Source organism: Onychostruthus taczanowskii, unplaced genomic scaffold (genome assembly GCF_017590055.1).
Source record: "Onychostruthus taczanowskii isolate IOZ18803 unplaced genomic scaffold, ASM1759005v1 scaffold23, whole genome shotgun sequence".
NCBI classification, from domain to species: domain Eukaryota; kingdom Metazoa; phylum Chordata; class Aves; order Passeriformes; family Passeridae; genus Onychostruthus; species Onychostruthus taczanowskii.
Window position 1 is genome coordinate 11,651,919 of NW_024499573.1, and position 24,026 is coordinate 11,675,944.

At 41.8% G+C, this 24,026-nt stretch overlaps 1 protein-coding gene across 1 annotated transcript; it reads right to left on the reverse strand.

The window, feature by feature from the left end:
* Nucleotides 1-13,082: 13,082 nt before the first annotated feature.
* Nucleotides 13,083-21,682, reverse strand: LOC121336367 (hyaluronidase-1-like). The gene is made up of 3 exons (XM_041405442.1): nucleotides 20,765-21,682; nucleotides 14,619-14,708; nucleotides 13,083-13,511 (listed from the first exon to the last, which is right to left on the reverse strand). The coding sequence occupies exons 1-3, from the start codon at nucleotides 21,680-21,682 to the stop codon at nucleotides 13,083-13,085; spliced, it is 1,437 nt and encodes a 478-aa protein (XP_041261376.1).
* Nucleotides 21,683-24,026: the final 2,344 nt, after the last annotated feature.

Genomic DNA, 24,026 nt, shown 5'->3' on the forward strand with positions numbered 1-24,026 from the left:
TGAACGGTGAAGAGTGCATAACTGTGTTCCAAGGACTTTTGCAGCTTAAGGGATGACATTGGGCAGATCTCCCAGTCTGTCTGTAAGACATAACAGAAAAGCTATTAGTATTTATATATATAAATGTATGAATTGATATTGTTCAATTCTAAGGCATCTGTCGTGCTAATACTGAAGAAACAAGGTGAGCACAATCTAACCCAAACAAAGGGGAGAATTCCAGCCAAAGTAAATTTGTGTAAGTCTGGAAGCCAGCACACCACATTTACTTTTCTCATCAATTCACCAGGGTGTTGCCATCACTTCAGTGGGCCCCAGGATATCTTAGTGGTGTGGCTGTAGCAATGGAAAGCCTGATGAAGACATGGTTTCCTTATCATTCAAGCTTTCTCAATAACAACCAGAGTGACTCTGAAATCAAACCTTGGTTTTTATCCCCATCTTCACAATTTCATGAGCATCCCTGGCCTGTCTATGCAATGCCAGCCAGAGACACTCCAAATAGCTCTAAACAAGCACACATATTTCATTGTCACTGGGCAGTACCATAAAGGGATCCAAGTTCAAACCCTTGATAGCAATAAAGCAGATACATGAACACTTGTCCTGAGCTATTTATTAGCCTGCCTCCACTATAACGTGCAGCTAGTGGCTTCCAGACTATGTCTGATATCTCTGCACAGCGCTGCAGTGTGCAATGTGGACTTGGTTGCTAAGGCCTGTGCCACTAGCATGGGCAGCATCATTAATCACAAGGTCCCTACAGCAAAACCTTTATATTTATACGGAAGAGAGAGAGTCGTATCATTTTCCAGCTCCAAGATCTCCCCTGCATTCAAAACCTTGGGAAAATCCCACAAACCTATAAAATCAACCATCACGGATTTGTATTTGAGCTCTGTTTTTGTTCTTCTTTCTCAGTCCTAGCCCACTTTTTTATCTCTCTTGGGATTGTGACCTACTGGAGGTGAGGATCACGGGTGGGATATGGGCAGCCAGGCTGTTACATATGTACTGCTGGGAATGGTGTAGCTATGCTATCCTTCCTGTCTCTTAAAACAGAAACACAGTGAGGAATATCTATATGCCTGAGGTGCATTTATGGGCCTCCCCAGTCCCCTGCTTTTCTGCTATTTCAGGGTAAGCCTAGCATAACTTAATTTCATCAAAACCATCCACATCCAAGGTAACCAACCTAGGTACTTTTAAAAAGCCTTTGATGCTTTTAGGATATAATCTTCTGACAGTCTGAGGCACCAGATTTTTTTACAGCATACAAGTGTGCCTGTTCCCCCTGCTGACCAGGCAGCCCATGAGCAGGAGCAGTGCAGGATGAGGCAGATGCTGCAGAACTCAACGTTTTGTCAGAGAATCTCACCCCATGAGAGTCACAGCACATAGCAAACCCAGGTTTTCAAACTCAGTACCCACATAGCCACAGCAGCATTGCCGAGCCTTTTAGAAAATGCTGTTAAAGAAAAAGAGCCTGATTATCTCTCAGAAAGCATATACCAGAACTCAAACTTGGCAAAGGGGCTTGTCACTCAGGGCTTGTCAGCATTAGAGGGAGGCCAAACTGAATTTCTCACCAAAAGGCTGCATAGGCAAAACTGGAAGATGATTATCAGTTTGCTCTTTTGAGGAGACGATCAACAAAAGGACTACTTTCAGAGAGTCAGACTGCCCCATAGCTGCAGGGAGACGGAGAAGAGGGACAGGGACCTTCTGCCAGCCCAGCAGCACTGCTCCTTGCACCATGCCTGGGATCAACATGTACTTCTGCATGTACTTCTGGCTTTCCAGGAGGGTTCCATGGAGGCTGCAGCGCTGCTGGTCAGCAGCTTTGGCAAAAAAAAAAAAAAAAAACAGATGGAAAATGCAGACCTTGTTGTGCTGGGGCACATTGCTGAGCACTGCTCTTGGAGTTCTCAGAAAAACTGAGCTGTAAAAAAATCCTGCCAGAGGGCAGCAAATCCCTACAATTGCTTTTTTTTCACATTGTGATTCTAAACTGCAGTGAGTTTCCCTGTGCTCCCACCCTGTGCTCCCTCGTTTGTAGCAGAGCAGACTGGCCCAGGGAGGTGTCACCACCTGTGCTGGGCACATCCTCAGGTGAGTTCCATGATTCAGGGAGCACTTCCCACGCAGGACCTCTGTCACTTGGCGTGACAGTGGTGTGCCCTGGCAGGCAGCCATGCCCTAGGCCACCTCGTGGCATCCTACCAAAACCCATGGGGCTCCCCAGAGGCTGCCCTTCCTGGGATCTGCCTACCAGTGGGAAGCAGGGTGGCTCAGCTCTCCCGCTCTGTGGGTCCACGCATCTCCCCTCAGGCAGGACTGGGGTGCAATTAGCCCTAGGCTTTACTTCATGCTGAATATACTGATTTGCTGCTCCAAAGTCCTCTGAGCTGGCACATGGCAAAGTATCAGCAAGATGAAGAAAATAATAACAATAAAAATAGCAGCAGCAACAACAATACAACAACCACAATATCATTATAGTTTACTGAAGACTGCAAAGTGGCAGAGCACCTTGACCCCTGAGAGAAACCTTTCCTGGGTAACTCAGCACAGAAGGATATTTGCAGGAGCTCTATTGGTTGCACTTTTTTATTCAGTGTCATGGCAAATAATTGATTTCTGACTTCTAATTTTATTCCATTTGATACATTTAGCCACAACACACACACATGCTCCATCGGAGAATGGTCTCTTGTTTGCAATATGCAGAAAGGATGTGCCCAAGCTCTGCTCAATATCTTTCCCTTTCACCAGATTTTCAAAGTTGTTTCCAGTTGTGCGGAATTGCTAAAAAATTATCCTCCTCTTTTTGCTTGGTATTTCTTTCACTTGTATCTATCATGGTGAACATGCCCTTTCTGCTAACTAGATTTTCCTTTGGCAAGGGGAGGCAGCCCATCTTGGCATCCAGCTGACAGAGAAAATGCAGAATGGACAGAAATTTCCAATGCAGAGAAAGTAAAAACTGTGACTTTACCAGGCAACAAACAGTCCTAGATAAGACTAAGCAAAATCAGCTTTAAAAAGGCAGTTCTGAAGTAAAGACACATAGAGAGAAGTACTTGAACCAAAACAAAAGATACTGCTGAAAAAAAATAGCTGGCAAAATGATAAGAAAATGACCTAGCATTCATCAGTTTATGCAACCCCTGTATCTCTCTCCCCAAATTAATCTAGAACACTGGAATTCGTTTTCAAGCTTTGTCATCTATCTTGTAACCTACTCCAGTGATGTTACACTATTAATATCAAAAGATTACAAGAATTAAGAATAAAGACAATGATCTTTTCTCCTTTCTACAACAATATGGCATTGAAACAGCACAGCCTTGATAGGCTTCAACCAGGCTGTCTCAACAGGCAAGCCAGTTGCCAAATACTCTTATCAAAGACAGAAATGTTTTTTGAAAGAAGAATTTTCACACCCACAGAGATCGAATAAAATCCCTGGATTTTTACAAAATAATCCTTTTGTTGACTTTTTATCAGCAAAGCTAAAGTTGATACACTCAAGTCTGATGATGGAATGAGTTTTTTCCCAGTGGAAGTCATGCTGTCAGCAGTGAATTTTGCTGTCTGTGCTGGGCCCAGATTTGGTGGCAATGTGCTTGGGGGCTGGTGGCAAAGGAAATGACCTGGAGAGCCACAGGGTCTGCAGCAGCCTCAGGCAGGGGGCATGACAGGATGCACTGCTGCTGCCTCTGCCTTTCCTCACACGGATGGGGGCTTATTGGATGAAGGCAACCTTGAGAGATTTGCCTCACTGATATTCTGCAGGGTATCTCTCCTATTTTAGTAAATGAAGGGGATGGAATATGCAACAAAATGAATAATAAAAATTAATAAATGGTAATAAAATGAACCTCATTGCCCAATTATCTGCCTGACCCAGTGACACTGACGGCTGATTATAGCCACCATTCAAACTCTTTTAGTACAGACCTTCACTGATCCTGATGAAGGTGCTAGAAAAACTGAGCAGCATTAACTGCTGAGGGACATTTCGAAACTGGAGCAGGGCCTCCTCAAAATGCTACAAATTAAAGTATGAATCTGATACAATAGAGCTATTTCCCTAGCACTGTAAGGAATGTGTTGAAAAATTAACCAAAAGTTAAAATGCTGAATTACTGGAAGGTAATTTTGCAGAGAGAGAGATCACATTTAGCAGACAAGCTACAACTGTGTGTTGGGCTCATCAGGACAACCATTTGGCCTCTATCATCTCAGCTCCTTTTGTTACTGTAGTGATTTTTTCCTATTTACATGAGAATACATGCATTCTGGTGGCCTACTAGATAGCTGGACTTCTGAACCTAAAAATGTCCCCCACTGCCCGCTGCATAAATGTCTCTTTGTCTGCAGACAATTAGACCTGACAGCAGTCCAGCCTGGGAGATTAGACTCATGCTTAGTCCTAGCAAAAGGCAGATGGTTTGATGGATTGATTTAATGGCCCACTGAAACATCCATAGAAGCAGTCCTTCTGCTTAGGTTGTACTTTCCTCATGCTCTTGGTGCCAGTGGCTGGGTCATTTGTGCACACACTGAAATAATCACAAAGCCCCTTTGGCCCATGTCCAGCCTTACAAGATTCTCAGCGGTCCATAGCACAATTTTACACCTGTTTGAAGCCCAGAGGTTTTCCAGAACTTGCCTTTTCCAAAGATGGCAGCCTTTACCCTAGGAGCTATATTTTGCATGCTTACACTACAGAGTCAGCACAGTGGCCTCAGTTCTAGAACAGCTGAGTGGGCTGCATTGCTACTCAATTGTCTTCAGGGGGTATAGCATATTAAAAATGTTATGGGTTACAGCATGTACACAGCAAGAGTTTCACATTCTTTGAGGGTATGTCAGCCTTATGACATAAAAACTCTGTTCAGGATGGGCTTCAGCTGGCTGCCAGGACACCCACGTTTCTTGACACACTGCTGATTTACCTGTAGTTCAAAATAAGCACGCTGCAAAGAGTGGGAGATGTGGCATGTGCTCAGACCACAATCCAGCATAGCCAGCCTTCTGCCTTCAGGCTGTGTAGGGAAAATGTCCATTTTAAAAGCATCAGAACTGCTTGGGCTCTCCCTCTGCCTCTCTCACAGCAGCTCAGAGCATTTTAAATTGTGCTGAATTGGTTCTTTTGAGAGGCAGCTTTCCTCTCTGCCCTCTTTCCTGATACAGTTGTAAGGCAAATCCTAAATGAAAACTAAACCAGGGACGCTTAATGTTCCACGCATGTTCTTCTCATGGAAATGAAACAGAGGGTTAGCCCTGTGCAACAGAAAGGAGCCGACTCTCCTCCCACCGTCCTTCCTGGGGTGCAGCAGAGTTACTGTGTATTTGAAGTAGGGTGAGATCAGCCCCCAAAGTGAGCAGAACAAGCAGAACACGCACAGTGGAGTGATTACAGCTTGCATCCAGCGCCAGCAGATATTGAGGGCATTCCTCTCTTCCTACTCCTACAGAATAGCTGTAACACAACTACAATAACAACAAAAAGTCTGATTTTTTTTTTTTAATCCCCACCAGCTGAGCATTTGATTAGAGCTAAATGTTAGTGTTGCAGAAAATGCAACAATTCAGTGTTGTCAGTCTAAGGGATTATTGCAATTATTTTAAACCAAGGGGTCATGTAAACCTGGGTAAGCCTCATGTATGGATTGAGATTTGAACAAACCTAATGAGCCTCTCTCAGTGGCCATGCCCCTGTAGTGCCTTTTCATCTAGCTCTCGTCAGCTGCCACAGGACCTCCTGGCTCACTGCAGGAAGCACAGAGGGGATATTTCGAGGAACTGCTACTTACAGTCCTTACAGCAGCTGGTGGGTGCTGGGAACTAATGCACTAACACCTGTATAAAAGGAAAATTCCAAGGCTGAACAAAGCAAATGTGAATATTTCACGCCTGCTTTTCAGCTACTCCATGTCCATGATGATAAACTCTTACATCAGATAAGGTTATGCCCCTTTAAGAGTGGAGAATGCAAAACAAAATTAAAATAGGAGATTTTTTTTCTGGTGAGGTTAATGTGAAAAGTGAAGTATCTCTGCCACTCAAATTAGCATCTTCAGTGAAATCATCTTGGCTTATTATTGGTTTTTAATCCAAATATGCTCTGACCTGTGAATGGCTGCTGAGATATGAATACCCAGGGGTGCTTACACATAATTACCCTTTCTAAATCAAAGTGTATCGGTACCTGAATTCCTATGGAGGCCCACGGAGAATTTGTCTTGTTCCTCCCTACTTCTAGCTTTAGAAAAAACGCCCAGATTCCACACCATGAAGTTTGATGCTGACACTTAAGAAAAGAATACTTGTCCAAGAAGCAGTCCAAAGCTTCCAAAGGACTTCAGTTCATGTTTGTATTAATCCCAGGCGAAGAACATCACTGTCCATTGTAGGTACTCGAGGTCTCTGTGGGATTTTTGAGCCTGACTCGGTTTTATGAAGCTTGAGGAAGCATCTTTGATAGAGCAGCGAGTGGCTGCACTGGCCCTGCCTCTGTCCTGTCCCTACCAAAGCCAGTTTGCATCTTGCCTGGGAGAAGTGTTCCCCCATCCCTGGGTCCCACTGGAGGAAGATGAGAATCATCACCAGGGCCTTTGGTCTCCCATGTAGGGAAATCCTGTATCAAACTGCCCTGCCAGTGCTTCGGGTATTCCCTGTACCCACAGAGCTAAGACAGCCCAGAAAGGGAGAGGCAACAGCTGGCATGAGCCTTTTTTAACACTCCCACTGGGAGCCACGTGCAGAAATGGAGAGGCAGACTCCCTGGGTGTTAAAATGCTCACTTCTCAGGATGGAGACAGGCAAGCACAGCCACACACGGAGGGCAAGAGTAGCAAAACAAGGTGAGTGCAAGGGTCAGCTGAGAAACCCAGCTGTCCTCTGTGTGCCCGAGCCCCTGGCCATATTGCTGTCCAGGAGGGAGGCGTCAGCCCTGCAGGGCTTCCACAGCACACAGGGCTGTGGGACACGAAGCCAAGGCAAGGAGCACCTTCAGCAGAGGGAAAAACTAAATGCTTTTAGTTCTACCATGCAAACTCAGCATTGGAAGGAGCAATACAATAAATGCTCTTAATAATCTACTGTCTAATTGACTGAGAGGGTTATTACTACCATGAAAACAAACATAATTTTTTCCAAAAACTGCCCACAAATATGAGACTTCTTGACTGTCTGAGGAAAAAAAGCAGGACTGATGCTACAGGCTGCTTTGTTTTCATAGACATTGGAGAGCACCTTAAATAAAAGCTAGGAAAGTTTTTGCTGTAATGGGAAAATGACAAAGGAGCTCTGACTTTCTCTGAGAAAACAGGCTGCCAGTGTGTTAAAATATCACCCTAGTCAAAAAATCAATAAAATTTTTGAAGAAGCCAGATTTAATGTTGAAACAGAAGCAGCCACATAAGTGAAGTTTAAAATAATGTTGTTTGAAACTATAGAAGTCTGCTTATTTTCAGCTGGTTAGATGCTGTAAGCTTCCTGTATAAAAGGGGTTACATAATAGACATAATCCGAGCAGCAGCACAGGCCATGCATGCCAGGCTACAAGGTTATGCAACTGCTCCAAGCTTGCTCCTGCCAGGCAGAAAACAAAGCCTCACACCCCTCAGAACTGTTGTACTGCTTCTGAGTCAAACTCACAGACACGTGCAGTACAGTATGAACATGCATAGTCTCATTTACGTGTGCGTGTAGATGTCTATGGCTACCAACACGTATTCACACATCCCCTGCTTTTCTTGTTACAGATTAAACAAGGTATTCTTGAATCAGAAAGATGCTGCCGTGGAATTACTCTGTTGACATTCAACAGGGGATAATCTGATATGTTGTAACTGTTAAAAGCAGCAAAGTTAACTCTCAGAGTTAAATCACACTTAATTTGGGAAGCCATGGAAGGAATTCTCCCCTTTTTCCTAATGGGACCTCTAGCTGCTCCTTACTGCCTCATGCTATGGTATTTGGAAGGTGCACGGTGTCATGGCTGAGTGAGAACATCTCAGAGGCTTTAAATTCATTAAGCAATATGACAAAGCATTGTTTTTCCTTAGGCTTTTAGAAGAATAGAATTTTTGTATCTGAGAAGCTGCACTGTTCCCAGTCAGTACGGATCTTCAAAGTGTACAGAACTATCATTTCCCACTTGTTTTTACAGTAACCTGTGTTTGCAAACACTCCCACCCTCTGAGTCCAGCACAGATTGACAGGAAATTAGTTTTCCTGAAAGGGAAAGAAAAGAGAAGTTGTGTCTGCCACAGCATCTTAAGCATCAAATTTTCTTTGGCAAAAAACTTTCATATGTACCCTTATTGTGCATGATGTGCAAATTTAATTCATTATCTACCACAAATGGTTTCAGTGCAAAACTGATATAATTTTTAATTTAAGCAACATCTTTTTAATCTTAGCAAGGAATTTTAAGAGAAGATTTGTATACAAAAATGTATTTATGTGCAGCATTACAAGTCCCAACTGGTCTCAGATTTCATTCTGTTAGTTTAATTGGTGAGAGCAGTTAGCTCCCTTCTAAACAATCCTATCATTCCCGTTTTTACAAAGCCACTGACCCTAGCTGAGAACACTGCATTTGGAAAGAGCTGATGAAACACAAAAAAGCTATGTGATTATGTTCAGCCAGGAAGCCTTTCTCATCTTTTTTCAACCTTAAAACTCAATGGCAAAAGGGTACTTCAGAAAACACATTAAATATCCATGTTCCTGAGTTGGGACATGCCAAGAGAGTTTTACTTATCCTGACTCTGGCATCTTGTGGGTCACCAAGGTCTGGGCTGGTCACTGCAAGGAGCCCTCAGTTTTGGGGGATCCAGCAGGTGCCCTGGCATGGCAGTGTCCCCATCCATGGAGGCAGGGAGGAGGGCAGAGGTGCCAGGCACTGCCCTTCCCCTGCCACACACACCCTGGGCTGAGCTGGGTGAGCCATGACAGATGCTGCCAACTGCATACCAAGGCTGCTTACTCACAGTGTATTGTCTTGGGTGACAATACTCAGCTTATGGCTTTGTTACCACTTCCTTGTGGGTTTTTTCCGCTTCCTTAGCCCCGGCTCACCATTATGGGCAGAACCTGCTCAACATTATCTGCAGAACCATGTGAGTCAGATGGAGGAATTCATGTGACTTTCAGAAAAAAAAGCATTGTGGGAAAGCACCTGTATTTTAACAAGGGAACATTTGACCTGGTGGGTTTCCCAATCCAGATCAGGGTCCCTGAGCAGCTGTGTCATCACAAGCAGGCAACAGCATACCATGATGGATAGGAGTGGGAGGAAAGTTTGGGAGTGGAAAGAAGAAGACAGCGGCACCTAAAGCTGGTCAAGTTGGAACCACAATCCCACACATTTACCAGTGAGACCGAAGTGGAACAAAATGAGTCTTTCTATATTTCATGAGTTGCTCAAAATATGAATTTTATTAAGTGCAACACCCAGCTTGGTGAGAGAGAAATGACCATAATGCTTCCCCAAATTTCAGTTTTTGAGTGCTAAATCAGAAAACATGATAAAAGCTGAAAGCCCGTCAGTGTGTTGGTATTGCTTATCCTCAGCTAATTAGAGGAGTGTACAGCTCAGCGTTTGGGAAGAACTGGGGTCTGGTCCATGATCATCTTGAAGCAAAAGTGGTTCAGATAAAATAAATCAAACTCCTATTTCTGTTGTCTCAGGAAATCAATACCTATTTCCCAGGATCAACTATGGTTTAGAACCGGTTCCAGCTAAGAACATCATGGTAAGTGTTCTCTCTGCTTCAAATTCTCCCTTCTCCAACAGTTGTACTACAGATACAAGCTGGATCATGTCTCTCCAAAGACTGAACTTACAAACTGCATTAAGTAAACCTATTAGTTCATCATTTAATTGTAAGAGTAGTATTAATTTAAGAGTAACTGAAGGAAAAATATTGCTCGCTACCAAGGTTTTCACTATATTTTGTGTTTCTCCATGTGGTGCATGCTCTGTGGTCCTGCCTGGCACCAGTTTCCAGCCAACCTGGCATGATCCCATCCTGGATTCTCCCTGGTAAAGGGCACTAATGCAGCACCACAGAGTGACACTGTCCTGGAAGGTGGCCCATTTGTGGAGCTAAGGAATCAAATACATCCTAACTTTGGTACTGGCTGGTGTAGTTGGTGGTCCACATGGGAGCACTCAAGACATGAGATACCTGACATTCAAATGTGCAACTCCTACCTGTCCTCAGTCAGCAGCAGAGCCACCTCCAACTCCACCTCTTCCAGGGACATTGTTGTATGGTAAATGTTGTTTTCTTCACAAAAGAAAGGGCTCAAACTTGGTGAAATAGAAAATAAATTGTAAAATTACATTCACTTAGGTACTTGATTCCTTTAATAATTATTAAATAGCCTAGACCAAATTCTGATTTTGGTCTTCTACCTAAGACAGCCTTGAGTATGCAGATGGAGACAGGACTTGCAGCTCTTTACAGAAATATATGACCTAAATTCAAAAGCTTTTGTACCCAGATAGAGGCACTACCACAGACACTCACACACTCTTCTGTGTGAAATTGTACCCTAGGCTACAGAAGAACCACTGGACAAATTCAGACCTGATATAAACTGACAGAGCCTTATGTACTTGTACAGGTCTCTACCAGCATTTCCTCATACAGGATATCACCACAGACTGAATCATGAACATGGACATCTCACCTACAGCATTTGCTTAGTTTGTATAAATTTCCCGCAAATTATCATAACTTTAGCTGATGAAGACCTTATGTCATTTGAATTTAATTTATACTACCCAAATAAATCTTCTATTTAAATCTCAACATCATTTATTCTTATAAGCACACAGAAATAATGAAAACACATTATGAAGTGACACAGAACATTTTATAAAGACATTTCACTGACACAGTGCATAAGCATTACATTTTCACTTCAGCTCTATGAGGCAGCATTACAGAAACCAGGAGCATCTAGTATAAATACAGACTGACATTGGTGACAGGTATTTAACAAAACTTGCTAACAGTTTCTATGCTTTCAAGATACTAAAAAAGGTGTAAATTCCCAGAAGTTTAACAAAATCTGAACTGAATAAATGAGCTAAAGTAGAATATAGATATAAATATTTTATAAGGTAAACACAATTACTTCAATTTAAAGGCTTAGCTCTTAATAGCTGTTAGTTTTTCTAAACTTCGATTTTAATCCTTCCTCTCCCCCACCAAAACAAGGAAGCTTTTTACCTTTACTTTTGCTGCCATCCATTGCTGTTACACATTACAAAGCAAAAGGTCAGTGGCAAAGCTCTCCTGGAGCTTCTCAGCACATGACATTACAATGACTCACTATAGGCCCCAGGTCACTCAGTCTCAAGTGAAGTCTGTTCAATTTCAGTGTCTAGGTTTCAAGGTAGGTTTAGCATCCACTGCAGATCTGTAATGAACTGGAACTTTGGTTAAGTGAAACTGAGCATCACCTTTCACACCAGCTGTGAATCAGGTCTGGGCAAAGGAAAGACAGTTTTTGCTGTGCGGGGTTACTATGAAGAAATGTTCAGAGAAAAGGAGATTACAGAGAATACAGCAGATTATAATTCATAGAGACACAATTCAGACCTCCTTACACAGTTGGGTATCTTCTCCAGATAGCCCTCCTGATGTTAATCAAGCTGCTACAGGAACGGGGTGCTGTGTAATGTGAGCAATGTAGTCAGGCCACAGATGATCAATACAGATGCTTGTAAGGGCAAAAAAAGAAGCCTTAGACCCACATGTGGGTTTGTGTCCATGATCTGGAATGATACTCAGTCCAACACATCATACAAAAATCTCAAACAAAATTATTTTATTAAGTCAGAGTGGTGTAGGAAATTTCTTGGGCTTGTCTTCAATTCAGTGAAGACATCCACTGATTGTTATATATAAAGGGTATGTGGAAGACAGATAGATCTTTGATGGAATACGTTTGTTCACACATGAACATGAATCAATTAATAACGGCAAATGGACATGGCACAGCCCGACAGAACAGCATGTTATGGACACTAAATTAACCAGTAATCAGTGGTTCATTAAGCTATACCACCTTCAGAGACTTCCCCATCTGAAGCCAATGGCTGCAAGCCAAACTATTTCAATGAATAGAGTTCTTCATTTTCTCCTGACCTGCTGAGGGAAATGCACACTGACAGTAGGATCTGTCAGCCTGTTCTCATTTCCCACTCACTGACCAGCCAGCAGAAAGCAAAGACCTGCAGCAGCTCCAAAGGCAGCAAGGATGCTTCCCTCCCAAAGGGTTGGGGTGAGCAAAGAAGTGCTTCCCTACTTCCTGCCCAGGCAGAAGCACTGCTGGGTGCCAGCTGCCAGCGCTGCTCTCAGAGCTCACAACCCCTCACCTAAAAGCAATTGCAGAGATGTTCAGTCAGACAGAATCTTTTAAACTGATGGCAGAACACTAGTACTGGAAATACTTATACCTCTGGAAGTAACACAAATCAAATTAGGCCTCAGAATACTGAAATATAAATTTTTTAAAGTGTGTGCTGATGTCTAACTCTGTGCTCTTCACATTGCTTATGCAGAAGCAGTAGGATCAATGGATGTGGCTCTGGGCACAGTGCAGCTGCTCACACAACGTACCACTTGATTTCAGCAAGAGCGGCAGAGAACAGTTCCCAGTCCTGGGTCCACAACACTCTCCTCCTCACCATGTTAAATCACCCACCTCCAAAACAAAGAGGTTCTGTGTTCTTCTTTTTAAACTTCTACATGGCTGAATCATTGTACAAGTTCATTCAACTTTTTTCCTCAGGTAAAATTTCCACTGCAACAACAGAATCTTTATCTGTCAAACACATGAGTGAAACACAAGGTAGGAGTAAATGAGCAGGTAAAAAATGCTTTCAAAATTTTTAATGTCTAAAAAAATTCCAGGAGTAGAAAATTACTAAAACAGAATAAAATCATTTAATCAAGAATGCCTTTTCCCTTTACAATATTTTTTTTTAAAAACAGGACTCTTAGAGGCACCATTTTTATTCCCTTGCACTTCCTTAGAAGACCTTAATGTGTAGAACAAAGCAGAAGAAGCTGCATGGCTCCTAAGAGGAAGATAAAAAGGCTTTGTTTTCTTGATCTACTAAACACCACACGAACCCAGTGTTCCAATAGCCTTTGGTCAGGCAATTCACAAAATATTCCTGTCCAGCCCTGGTAACACTGACAAATAAACCTCTGCTTCATGGCTTCAATACTCTCCAGGCTGGGTTTACCAGTCACCTGGAACCTGGGGCCCCTCTCTGAGTGACGGTCGTGGATCTTAAAATCAGCGGGTGACAAATGGAGGTAGGCAGAGGAGTCGCTGTTCTTGCGGATGCATCTGCCATTCTTCTTGCACAGGACTTTGCTGCAGAGCTTGGCTGCTGAGGTCACATTAATGACATAATGTCCCAAAGGTCCGTCGATGTACCGCTTCACCGTTAAGCAGCTCTCCTGGGAAAAACAAACAAGCACAACACATTTCTAGTATCTAGCACTATGTCCAAGTTTATTGTGTCTAGAAAGATGCAAGTACTAAACTGTTCTTTTCTAAAGTAATCCATTAAGATAAATCTTGTTGGACTTACATACTTCAGGGATCTATTTGGTTTAAATGAGTTTATTTCCATGTGTAAGATTAGAAAAGTATTGACCTCTGCTATAGTTTCTATTTGAGTGCCTGGTAGGAACATATAGTGTGAGACTAGGGAGGAGTCGCAGGAAGCAGAGAGGTCATATGGTTCATATCTGAGACTAACTGGTTGCTTAAGCAGAAATTTCTGGTAACTGCTGACTAGGAGAAGTGCATGTTTTAACAGGTTTTAAAGCAGAAATTAAGTCATCACTCTGGCCCTGATCACTCCAATACCTTCAGTTGACCAGGAGCCACATAATATTCATAAACCAGCACAGAAGTTGCTGCAATTGCAATTGGAAAGTTTCAGTTCAGATTTCCTGGTTCCTCTGACCAAGTCAGTAGTACTTTGCCAGAGACTTCAGGAGTAGGACAGCAAACTGCAAGAAAACCTGTGCACCAAAGGCCAGGTTTAGGAATGGGGGTTATCTTGCCATGCCTCCTGGGAAACTCCAGTCCTGCCTCCCCTCTCCTCAAGAAGATTTATTTACGAAAGTCTGAAGAATCTGGGAGAAGTAACTAGGGCTTGTCTTGTGACATTATTTTCCATGTAGCATTTCAAGATTAGCACTGGAGAAAATACCTCACTTCCAGGCTCCATTCCTTCCCAGTCCATCTGGACAACTGCTGTAGTTACAAAGTAGAACACTGTAAAACAAGCTGTGCTTATATTTGTATGGCATTGCTTTGAAACACATCTTTCTCCTCACCTGGACTCACTATTCCCCCAAGCTACAAATGACCTGCCCAAAGCAATGTGCTCTGGAGCAACAGGACTTGTCAGCCTAACAGAATTAATGAGACCTGAAATTATTGCATCCTCAGCTGCTGGCTGATGGCACTGATAAAGATAGATATGGAGGGTGTGGTGCCAGACAAGAGGTACTGAGGTGATTCCTGAGAACTGGCAAACTGATCTGACCGACCTTTGAGCTGGCGTACTGCATACTGCCCCAGAGAACAACTCCAGCTGCTCCCAACGCAGCGCTTTCCCCGATGGTATTGACCAGATCCCTCTGAAAAAGAAAGCCAAATCCACACATGAGAAAAACAAATATACAAAAGTTAAAGTAAAAAAAGCATTGGGATATGGGCATGGCTTCCTTTTTTTTTCCCAGAGGGAACATTGGTCCTGCGGTATATTCTTCTCAATAAAATCACTGTTTAGTTTAGAAAGCTCTTCTGTATCTCTGTACAAAGGTTCGTATAGGTGGCATTCATCAGTGTGCCTCTTAAATAATGAAATATTTATCATTTATTCACAAGGGTTCCTCCAACCAAGCCAGTGGAGTAAGAATTTAGTGATCTGTTTTATGTACTAGTCTTTGAATGATTACCAAACCTACCTAGGTAACATTTTTGGCAAGTGGTGTTCAGTCTGATCACACATCAGTGGATCACCCTTACAGTGTCTAGCTGCAGCTGATGGCTTTAGGCAGGGTCCAACTCGTGCTGCTTTAGCCATGTTACAAACAGGGCTGATGCTTCTGCCAGCATGAGTGCCATTAGTCCAAGAAACATATATTTGAAAAATGAACCTCTCCCTGCTACAAGTGCCAAGTGGGGGGAAAAAAGCCAAATGCACACACCTGCATATTTAACCATGTCCACTTTTAGAATTGAACCAATAAGCAGCTGAGTTATAGCAATAGCAATAATACAACTCTACCAGAGTAGCCTGAGTGTGCAACAGCAGTCACCAGTGCCTTACCAACCACATGGCAATGTATCTTGCAAGTGTCTTAAATCATTCTCTGAGATTATGAATACTGTGTCTAGAAAAATGCAATTAAATCTTCAAAAATATGTAGGAAGGAACTTCTTCCCCCAAATTCCGAGGCATACTCATTTACATAAAAAACCATTTCTGTCTTCAATAACTGATTAAAAAGTAATTCCTGATCAGTATTTGTAATGACAGACATTACAATATTTCTCAATTTGAAAAAGAGAAAATTCCTTTTAAAATATACTTATGGTCTTTTATACAGTCTTTGCAACTCTTTTAGAGAAGAATCAAAAATACCAGCCAAATTATCTCAGTACAGTGGTGGCAAATTTAGAAAAGCAAAATTACAGAATGGAAGAACTGTGTTATTATTAATTACTACTAAATAACATATTCCTCTGTGTAAATGGGCCTGCATTGATTTATCAATGCATAGTTATGGAATTTCCATTCCTGAAACATCTGTGGCCTGAGAGATACAAAAAAAAAGCCACAAATAAATATAATGGGAAAGGAAGAAGCCGCTGAAGAGCTCAAGACAATTACAGAGAATTTAGAGGGAATTTGACCCTCAATGAAAGGTTGGACAAAAAAGTGCAGGAGAACCTACAAAAGTCTGGAAGAGTAGAGCTTGCCTACTGGTTCTTAGTGCAGAGTTCAGAGTGATTTAAGGTGTAACTGGCCTTGCCTGAAGCTCCTGTTGCTGCTGATCACCCAAACAGTCTTTTAGAGACTCTTAAAAGTATACAGATGAGTAGTACTTTTTAAAGGATAGTGGTGTGGACTGCAGGTGTTGTTGTATTCAATGGGGTTAAGGAGGATGGGTATTTCCTACAGGAATTAATTAATTAATCATTTTTTTCTTTAAAAAAGGAGTATGCTAATTAAAGTTCAAAATATCAAGTGTTAGAAGAATGCAAAATTCTGACTGTTGTGTTGGTAATGAGAGTTCCCAGGCCTTCATCATCTGCAAAACATTGTATGAAGTTTACCCAGATGCAAAGACTGGACTGTGATTCTACATTACTCACATGACAGTAGAGTGATTTTGCACTAACACATTTCATACCTCATTAAAAAATGAATTAAAACTTATCAGACCTCCAGAACAAATAATCAATAAATATTTAGTATTGCTGGATGAACTAGGACCTGAGAAAACCCTGAAATAAATTTTTTGTAAATAATATGCTCTGGGAATTAGAGTGCTTGACCAGAAGTCAGTAAATCTAGTTTTTATAACCCCATATTCCTCATTTTTCTTTTGTTAGTTTTATCAGATCCACAAAAATATTACAGCACTACATGTCTAATTCATATGGATATAAAACTGACAAAACTAATCCTTAAAGTTCATCTGGGCCTCTAGATGTGTGAAGTTCAATGGTACTGATAATTTCACACCTTAGGCGCCTACTCTTCCTCTTTCCTGCAATCTAGAATTGCCACCTTGACAACACTGAGAAACTCAGCACTTATCTTTGGCTAAGGCCAAAATTTGGCATTTTATTGGAAGGTATGTTTTCCTAGGGATTCTTAAAGGACTCTTACAGCACCTGCACGGGTGCTAGATGCTGGTGAAAACAGCAGTTTACCACAATAATATTGTATAGTGGGACTTCATTTAAATGCTTTCCTTACATCTTACATTTCCTCTTTTTGTATTCTTTGAAACAAAGGTCACGTGCTCAGAGTCCTTCCCAGAAGGAGAGAAATAGAAAGAGCTGGTCTGATACATAATCTCCAGATAACCCTGTGGAGAGGGTTACATTCATCATGAGGTTTCAGATGACATCTCTGTCTGATACCATTTCACTTTGCACCAAGTCAATGAATGCTCAAAGGAGAGAAAGAGAAATAAGTGGGAACCCAAGTACAGCTTATGATAAATTTGGGTTAATAGTGAAGGACTGAGTGAGGCACATGAACTCCACCAGCAGCCTCAGACACAGCAGTCCTGGCTTTGGGACTGAACCATGTGCCCCTTCTCACACAGCACAGCCTGGCATTGGTGGGGCTCACTGGAATGGCTCTTCTTTGAGAGTGTAATAAAAGCCTCATATGGAAGAAAACATGCAATTAAAAAAATAGATATTTTAAATATTAATATCTTATCATTTGTCTAGCTGGGGAATCCTAATTTGTTTCTTGTATCAGATTTTGGCAACTGGTATTTGTCTAAGTGATTAACAAGTCAACAAGCTTCTTCCCTTGTGATGCTCATTTTTGTTCAAGCTTTTGGGAGCAGTGTGCAATTACCTAAGGTCCTTAAGACTAGGCTGGGCTGCTCCCAAATGGACACCTGATTCGGCAGGGACGAGGAGGCTCCACTGTCTGTCAATGTTTCTCTGTATTTAGATCACCCAAGTCACTGCACTGGGCCTTAAAAGACTAGGAGGTGAACTAAACCATTAGTTTTAGAGCTCAAGATGAATGTGAAACAAGACAGTCAATTTTAGTTACATGTTGAGGAAAGAAAAATATCTGTAATCTTGAAGATTGTTACAGATGAGAGTTTTCTGTGTTCAGCAATAGTAGTTCAAGCCTGGCATGGCTGCAGGGGTTGGTCTCTATACACATGCACACCTGGTCATCAAAGACTATCTGTAGGGGAACAACAGGACTGCTATTCATTATTAATAATTTGCCAGTTGTCATCCTGCTTTATTAATGATTTCAGCCATCTAGTCAGGAAGCACAGATGCTACTGTGCAACTTCCCTCCCCCACATGTTTAGTAGTGAATTGTCTAAGCAGAAAGTTTCTCAATACCCTACAGATGGCAAACTACTTATACACATTTATAGCAAATACAAAAACCTTTTGTAATGATTTGGATCCCAGTGCAGAATTTATAAATTGTTTCCAAGACAAAAAGCAGGATTAATTTCTCAGGCACCTCATGCACAACTCACCTGATTTCCAGATGCAGTCAGCGTGAAAGGTACAGCACACACAGCTACAGCATCTGTCTGGGACCTGGGCCATTCATCTTTCTGAAGGTTTGATAGACCTGTGTCTCTCCCTCAGTGACTCTGACTCACAACCACTTTTTCTGACTCCACTGTGCAATTTCACATAAACCCTTTGTACAGAAGGCTTTGCACACAAGTCTTGAATGTCAGTAGTGTTTCTGTTGGAATAGAAAGCACAGCTCTTGCACAGCTCGATGGAGCAAGGCTGTGGTTGTCCTGGCCCAGTCCCTGCCAGAGGTCAGGTAACTATCCCATCTGCCCACTGTCCTGATTTTTCTGTGGCCATTTAGCCTGGATGTCATTGTCCTGGGACCATTCCTTGCCACCTTCATGCACATTGTTTCTGGAGCTCAGAGGTTTCATGCCTTGTTTGTAACTTTGTGAGCATCTCTTAAGGGCTTGGCATGGGTCAAATGAGAAGCACCAACCTAGTCTAAAACCTGAACATACAAACCCTCCACATTTAAATCATCCTGGTGGCTCCAGGGCTATGAAAGAATAAAAGAACAATATTTTTTGGATCATTTCTATGTTTTTAAATACAAACCTGCAAGTTCCTGTCAGACCCCAAGTTGTTCTCACAGATTATGTGAGTAGTCTGGCCACATTAAACGCTGTCCCATGCTGAGTACCCTGCTCATGCTGTCCTTACTAGAAAATATGTAGTGGAGCATAATCCAAATATGTTTCTCTGACTATGTAAAGATCTTTTTAAAGTTGTAAAGCAATCTTTCAAATATCTAAAAGTAAATGGCTACATGCAACTGGAAAGCAAGCTGGTGAGTTAAAGAATGTAACCTGAGAGAAGCATCACTACAAATTACTACTGTACTGTTCAGAAAATATCTTAAGGTAAAACAGTAGCTATGTACTACCTCAGATTTTGAACTCACACATAACTGGTAACAGCATGCTAGTTTTTGTGACTTTCAGTAACATTCATGGTATTTTTATATTGATCAAGACACTAATTAATTTTATAAAAATGTATTATTAGAGACTGCATTTGAAGAATTCTTATGTACTTCCTAGCCTGAGTTCTTCAGTGAAGGTGTTCTGGGTGACATCCTGCCTGTGCTGACCCCAGTGACTCCTTGCCTTCAGGACTAGGCTGGCCTATCTGCCCACAATTTCTGAGTCAGCTAGCACCTGTGATTTCCACAGAGAAAACAGCTCCAAGAGTTCCTGGTTGCTGAAAATGAATGAGACCAAATTGCTGATTAGTTCTATGTACTATTTGCTTCTCAGGGGCAGCCCGAAAGTATAATTTTCTTCCTGGGGTCAGCTTGAAACATTTCTCAGGCTCTCAGGGATCTGCTGCACCTCCTCAGCTCCAGACCCAGGCTGAAGCCCCCCACAGCCTGTGGCTCACTGGACTGAACTTTGCCTTTTCCCTTGCCAGTTCTCCCCCTTTTTCTGTTCTGGTTTGAGTCAGGAACTTGTCTCTGGCAACATTAGAAGGAATGTCTCACACAGGTCTCCATAAAATAAAGGGAGGGAGAACCCCCAGATGCCCTTTTTCATCAAGGGGTTATTTCCATGAGTTCCCGGTCTCAGATTTTCTCCTTTCTCATGGAATTGATAGAAACCAAATAAAAGCTGTTGGCACTTGAAGCAATTATTAGAGAATAAGTGTCTGTGCATCTGTGCATCTCTATTATGTGCATAAACAAATTTGGGGCAATAATCATCATTACATATCCAGAAAGTCTGAGATTTTCACATGTATAATTTACCATCAGTGTTGTGGCCACTACATATTTAATGCACTTGAACACAGGTTAATGGAACATTGCATGACTCAAAAACTGGGTTTCTTTGATAAAAGGACACCACAGTTTAGCATTAAATGTTAGACATGAACATGTTGTACTTCTGAAAAGTGAAATAGATGGCCAATGCTCATCATGCAGGAGTTAAGAACTCCAGGACAGATTGCTTTACTTGAACTAGTTTATTTCTATATTGAATGAATTTACATTTGCATAAAGAAAAAAAAAAGCCCTGAGGATCCTTTGTCATGAAACTTTATCTTTCCATTGCACTAATTAATTTTAAATGTCACAATATCTGTCAAGTTCATTTCACAAGCTACCCTGAAAAATAAAAATATCAGAATGAATTACTTCCTTAAGGAACATATTTCTTTGTACCTTCATTAAAAATATACAATGCTATCTCACAGAGGTAGACCAAACCACTGCAAGATTAACTCTTGAAAGGCATAAAGTTTTGTACTGTGAGTACAGTACTTCCTCTGAGGGGTCTGCCTTAAATGTGAAAAACAAATGTGTAAGTGCTGTTAGAACATATTTCTTCTAAGAGGCTATTTCTAATTCCTACATTTTGAAAGAAGTCTGTCTGCTTACCTCTGTTAAAACATGAAAAGTATAGGCATAAAATGGTCTGGAGTAAACAAATACAGGCAAAACATAGTCTTTTCTAGCAATTGAGGCAATACGTATTGCCTCTTTAACCCGATAGTGAACAAATTTTAGCGCATTTGGACTTGACTTCAGAATATAATCCAGGTATATAGAAGGGTAGAGAGCAGTGCTTTCCTTCCACAGCCAAAGCAGGAGGTCGTTGCGGAAAGACTCGATGGGTGGGCATTTCCCTGTGTATGTTTGGGGGTGTTCTTTGTAATCGTAATTGTAGCAGTCTGGGTAAAGATAGTAACCCCACAAACCGTCTGGTCTCATGTGCTCAGCCAGAAGGATGGTGTTATTCATAAAACTCCTGCCAGCATTTTCAAATTCCTCTTTAGCCACTTTCCTAATTTTGTCCTCTGACCACTGAGGATGCCGTCTCCTAACAATCTCCAGAGATTTATTTCTATAGATGCTTTTATTGCCCCAGTTCCTATCCCACTGGGGCCTCCAGTTTTCCCAATCGATGACTGCAAGTCCCTGAAATTTCTTCATGGGTATGCAATAGTCAATGTCAGACTTTGCTTTGCTAAGGTGTTTGATAAGACTTTCGTTCTGGGGCAGCCCTCCATTAACGGGATCTCCATTATCTGAGTAGTAGGGGTAGTGTCCCAAATGGGTGTGATAGAAGATTGTCACGTTGGATCCACTCAGAGTCTCATTGATGTTGGATGCAATGTCAAAAACACCGAGATCCAGGTCCACCTTGTAGCGCAGCCGGCACTGCTCGGTGGGCGCGTTCCAAACGACCACGAAGGGCTTGTGCAGGACCGGAGGGGCCCGTGCCGGCTTCAGCAGCGCAGCGTCGGCCAGGGCGAGCAGTGCCACCACTGCCAACGCTGTCACCTGAGCATCCATGCCTTGGGCTTTTCTGGGAAACTGCTATGATGTGCCCTTGAAAACAAAAACCAAGATAAAATGTTAGAAGGGCAGCATGGAGGCAAGTTTGATGTAAGGGAATATGTTTTGGTTTGATGTGCTTCTGATAACATTGAGCTCAGCGCAAAGAGAGAAAAGTGCAAAACTGATCTTGTTAAAGTTAACGCTAATTTCAAATGCTTTGAAAAACGTTTTGATGGACTACACTGTCTGGAAACTTCACTTCCTTTTCGCCCAGACTCCTCACATAGTAGTTTTAGACCTTTCCATAACATTTATTTGCTCCCTCACGTCTACAAAACTAGACAATAAAGGAATAACGTAAAATGACAGGATAAAAAAAGAATGTGCACTCATTCGAAATTTCAGCTTCCAAACAAGCTCTGCTATGGTCAGCCTGACTTGCCTAGGAATAATCACAGCAGGGCTACAGCCTTTACTATCTTTATATTCAAATGGTCACAATAGGAAAGGTAATTTAAACAAAAGGCAGACACTTCTACCTCATACAGATTAATGAAGACAACTCAGAAACTCTGCAATTTTCAGGATATGAAAATACTGTTACCTACCTCTGAATTTCATTTTCATTTTCTAATGAAAGAGTAATAATCAATCTGCAGGCTAGGAGAGGGATGCTACTAATGACATAGTGGTCTAAGCTACTTATTCCAAAGACAAATTAAATATCTGTATGTTAAAGAAGATAAATGACATTAAACAGATCTGAACTAGCTGAAAGAACACTCTGTGTCTTTGAAAAAAGGGGCTAGTTTTTAGAAATGAGTGGGTTTCATATTAATTTTTCCTTTCAGGGTCTGATATGTTCCCTGATGGTCACACTGGCTTGGGGCTGCAGTACCCTGGGAGCTGCCAGAGCTGCAAGGCTGCTGGGACCCTGGACACACCCCTGCTTTGTACCCCATGTCCACAAGTGACTGCTCCAGAATTTGCCTCTGCTCCAAAATCTGTCTCTGCTCCAGTCTCATCATCAACAAGCACAACTCAGCTCTGTCCTGAGTTTGTTATTCAGATTTCTTTGCTGATCTTTTTATGCTATAGAGATTATTAAAAAGGCTTTTCTATGAATATGCATGGTTTATCATCTCAGTTGTTATTTTCTATCATTCACCATTTTAGGCACATGTTAAATTACTGCAATCGTGTGCATTGCAGGTTCAATTCATGCACCAGACATGTGAATTTTAAATGTCCTGAGACTGGATGTTTCCCTATTTTTAAATCCATTTTAGTGATTTCTTTCCTTGCCTGTAAAGTCTAGCTTTACTTGTCCCTGGTATTTCCTCAGTTATCATCAGTTAACCACTGACTAGAAGAGCTTTCCCCTGTTTGAAAATATGTTTGCCTTAATAAGTTATATACTCCTGGATTTCTTCCTCTTTCATTTGCCCTTCCATGCCATTCCTCCATCCTCTGGATTTGGTGGATCTTTTTCTGTCTGACACTGTCCTCCTACTTTTTTGCCTTTCCCTTAAACTCTACTTTGTCCTTATGTCTCCTACAGAACAGTCCTTCTCTATCCTGTTTTGTAGTTTTTTATCCTCAGTCCCAGAAAAGCATTGAGTTTCCTCACCTGTGGTCTGATATGAGAACAGCTTCCCAAGATGGGAAGGAAGCAATTTGCAGGAACTGTGGCTGGGGTAGGGAGTGAAAGATGGGACAGCAAGAAGCCAAGACGCAGGATTTCCCAGGAGCATGCCCTCACTACCAAGCTGGAGAGTTATGCTCTGTGGTTTCCTCACCCACTCTCTGAATGCTTGTTCTGTAGACCTAAATATAGATTTAGCACCCAAGTTTTAAAATGTTGTTCATAATCCTCTAGATCCTATTAAGAACAACATCCTCGAGTGAAATGGGCCATTGCCACCAAGCCAACATTACTTAAAAGCCTGCCTGCTCAAAAAGGACAGAAGGTTATTTTCACTGCACTGATCTGTTGGAAGGAAGTCTTATCCTTGCAATTGATATATTTTTCTCCATTTTCCCACAGTTTTGCATAATTATCTAAGTAAAGCCATGGCCCGAGAAAAACAAACAAACAAATAAACAAAAAAGCCACAAAACCTGCCTTTCCCTTCCCGTTTTTAACAAATTGAGGAACACACCACAGTACTCTGCATTTCTTGCCTGATGGAGCAAAAGATCTTTCTACATCAGTAAGTGGTTTTGCATGATTTGGACTGGATTGCTTTGCAGTACATGTGAACAAATCCATAAGATAAACACCAATTTTCTCAAAAAGTGTTAGCTCAGATGAAATGGGAAGAGCATCAGGAAAAAGGAAAAGAGCTTTAGTGAATTT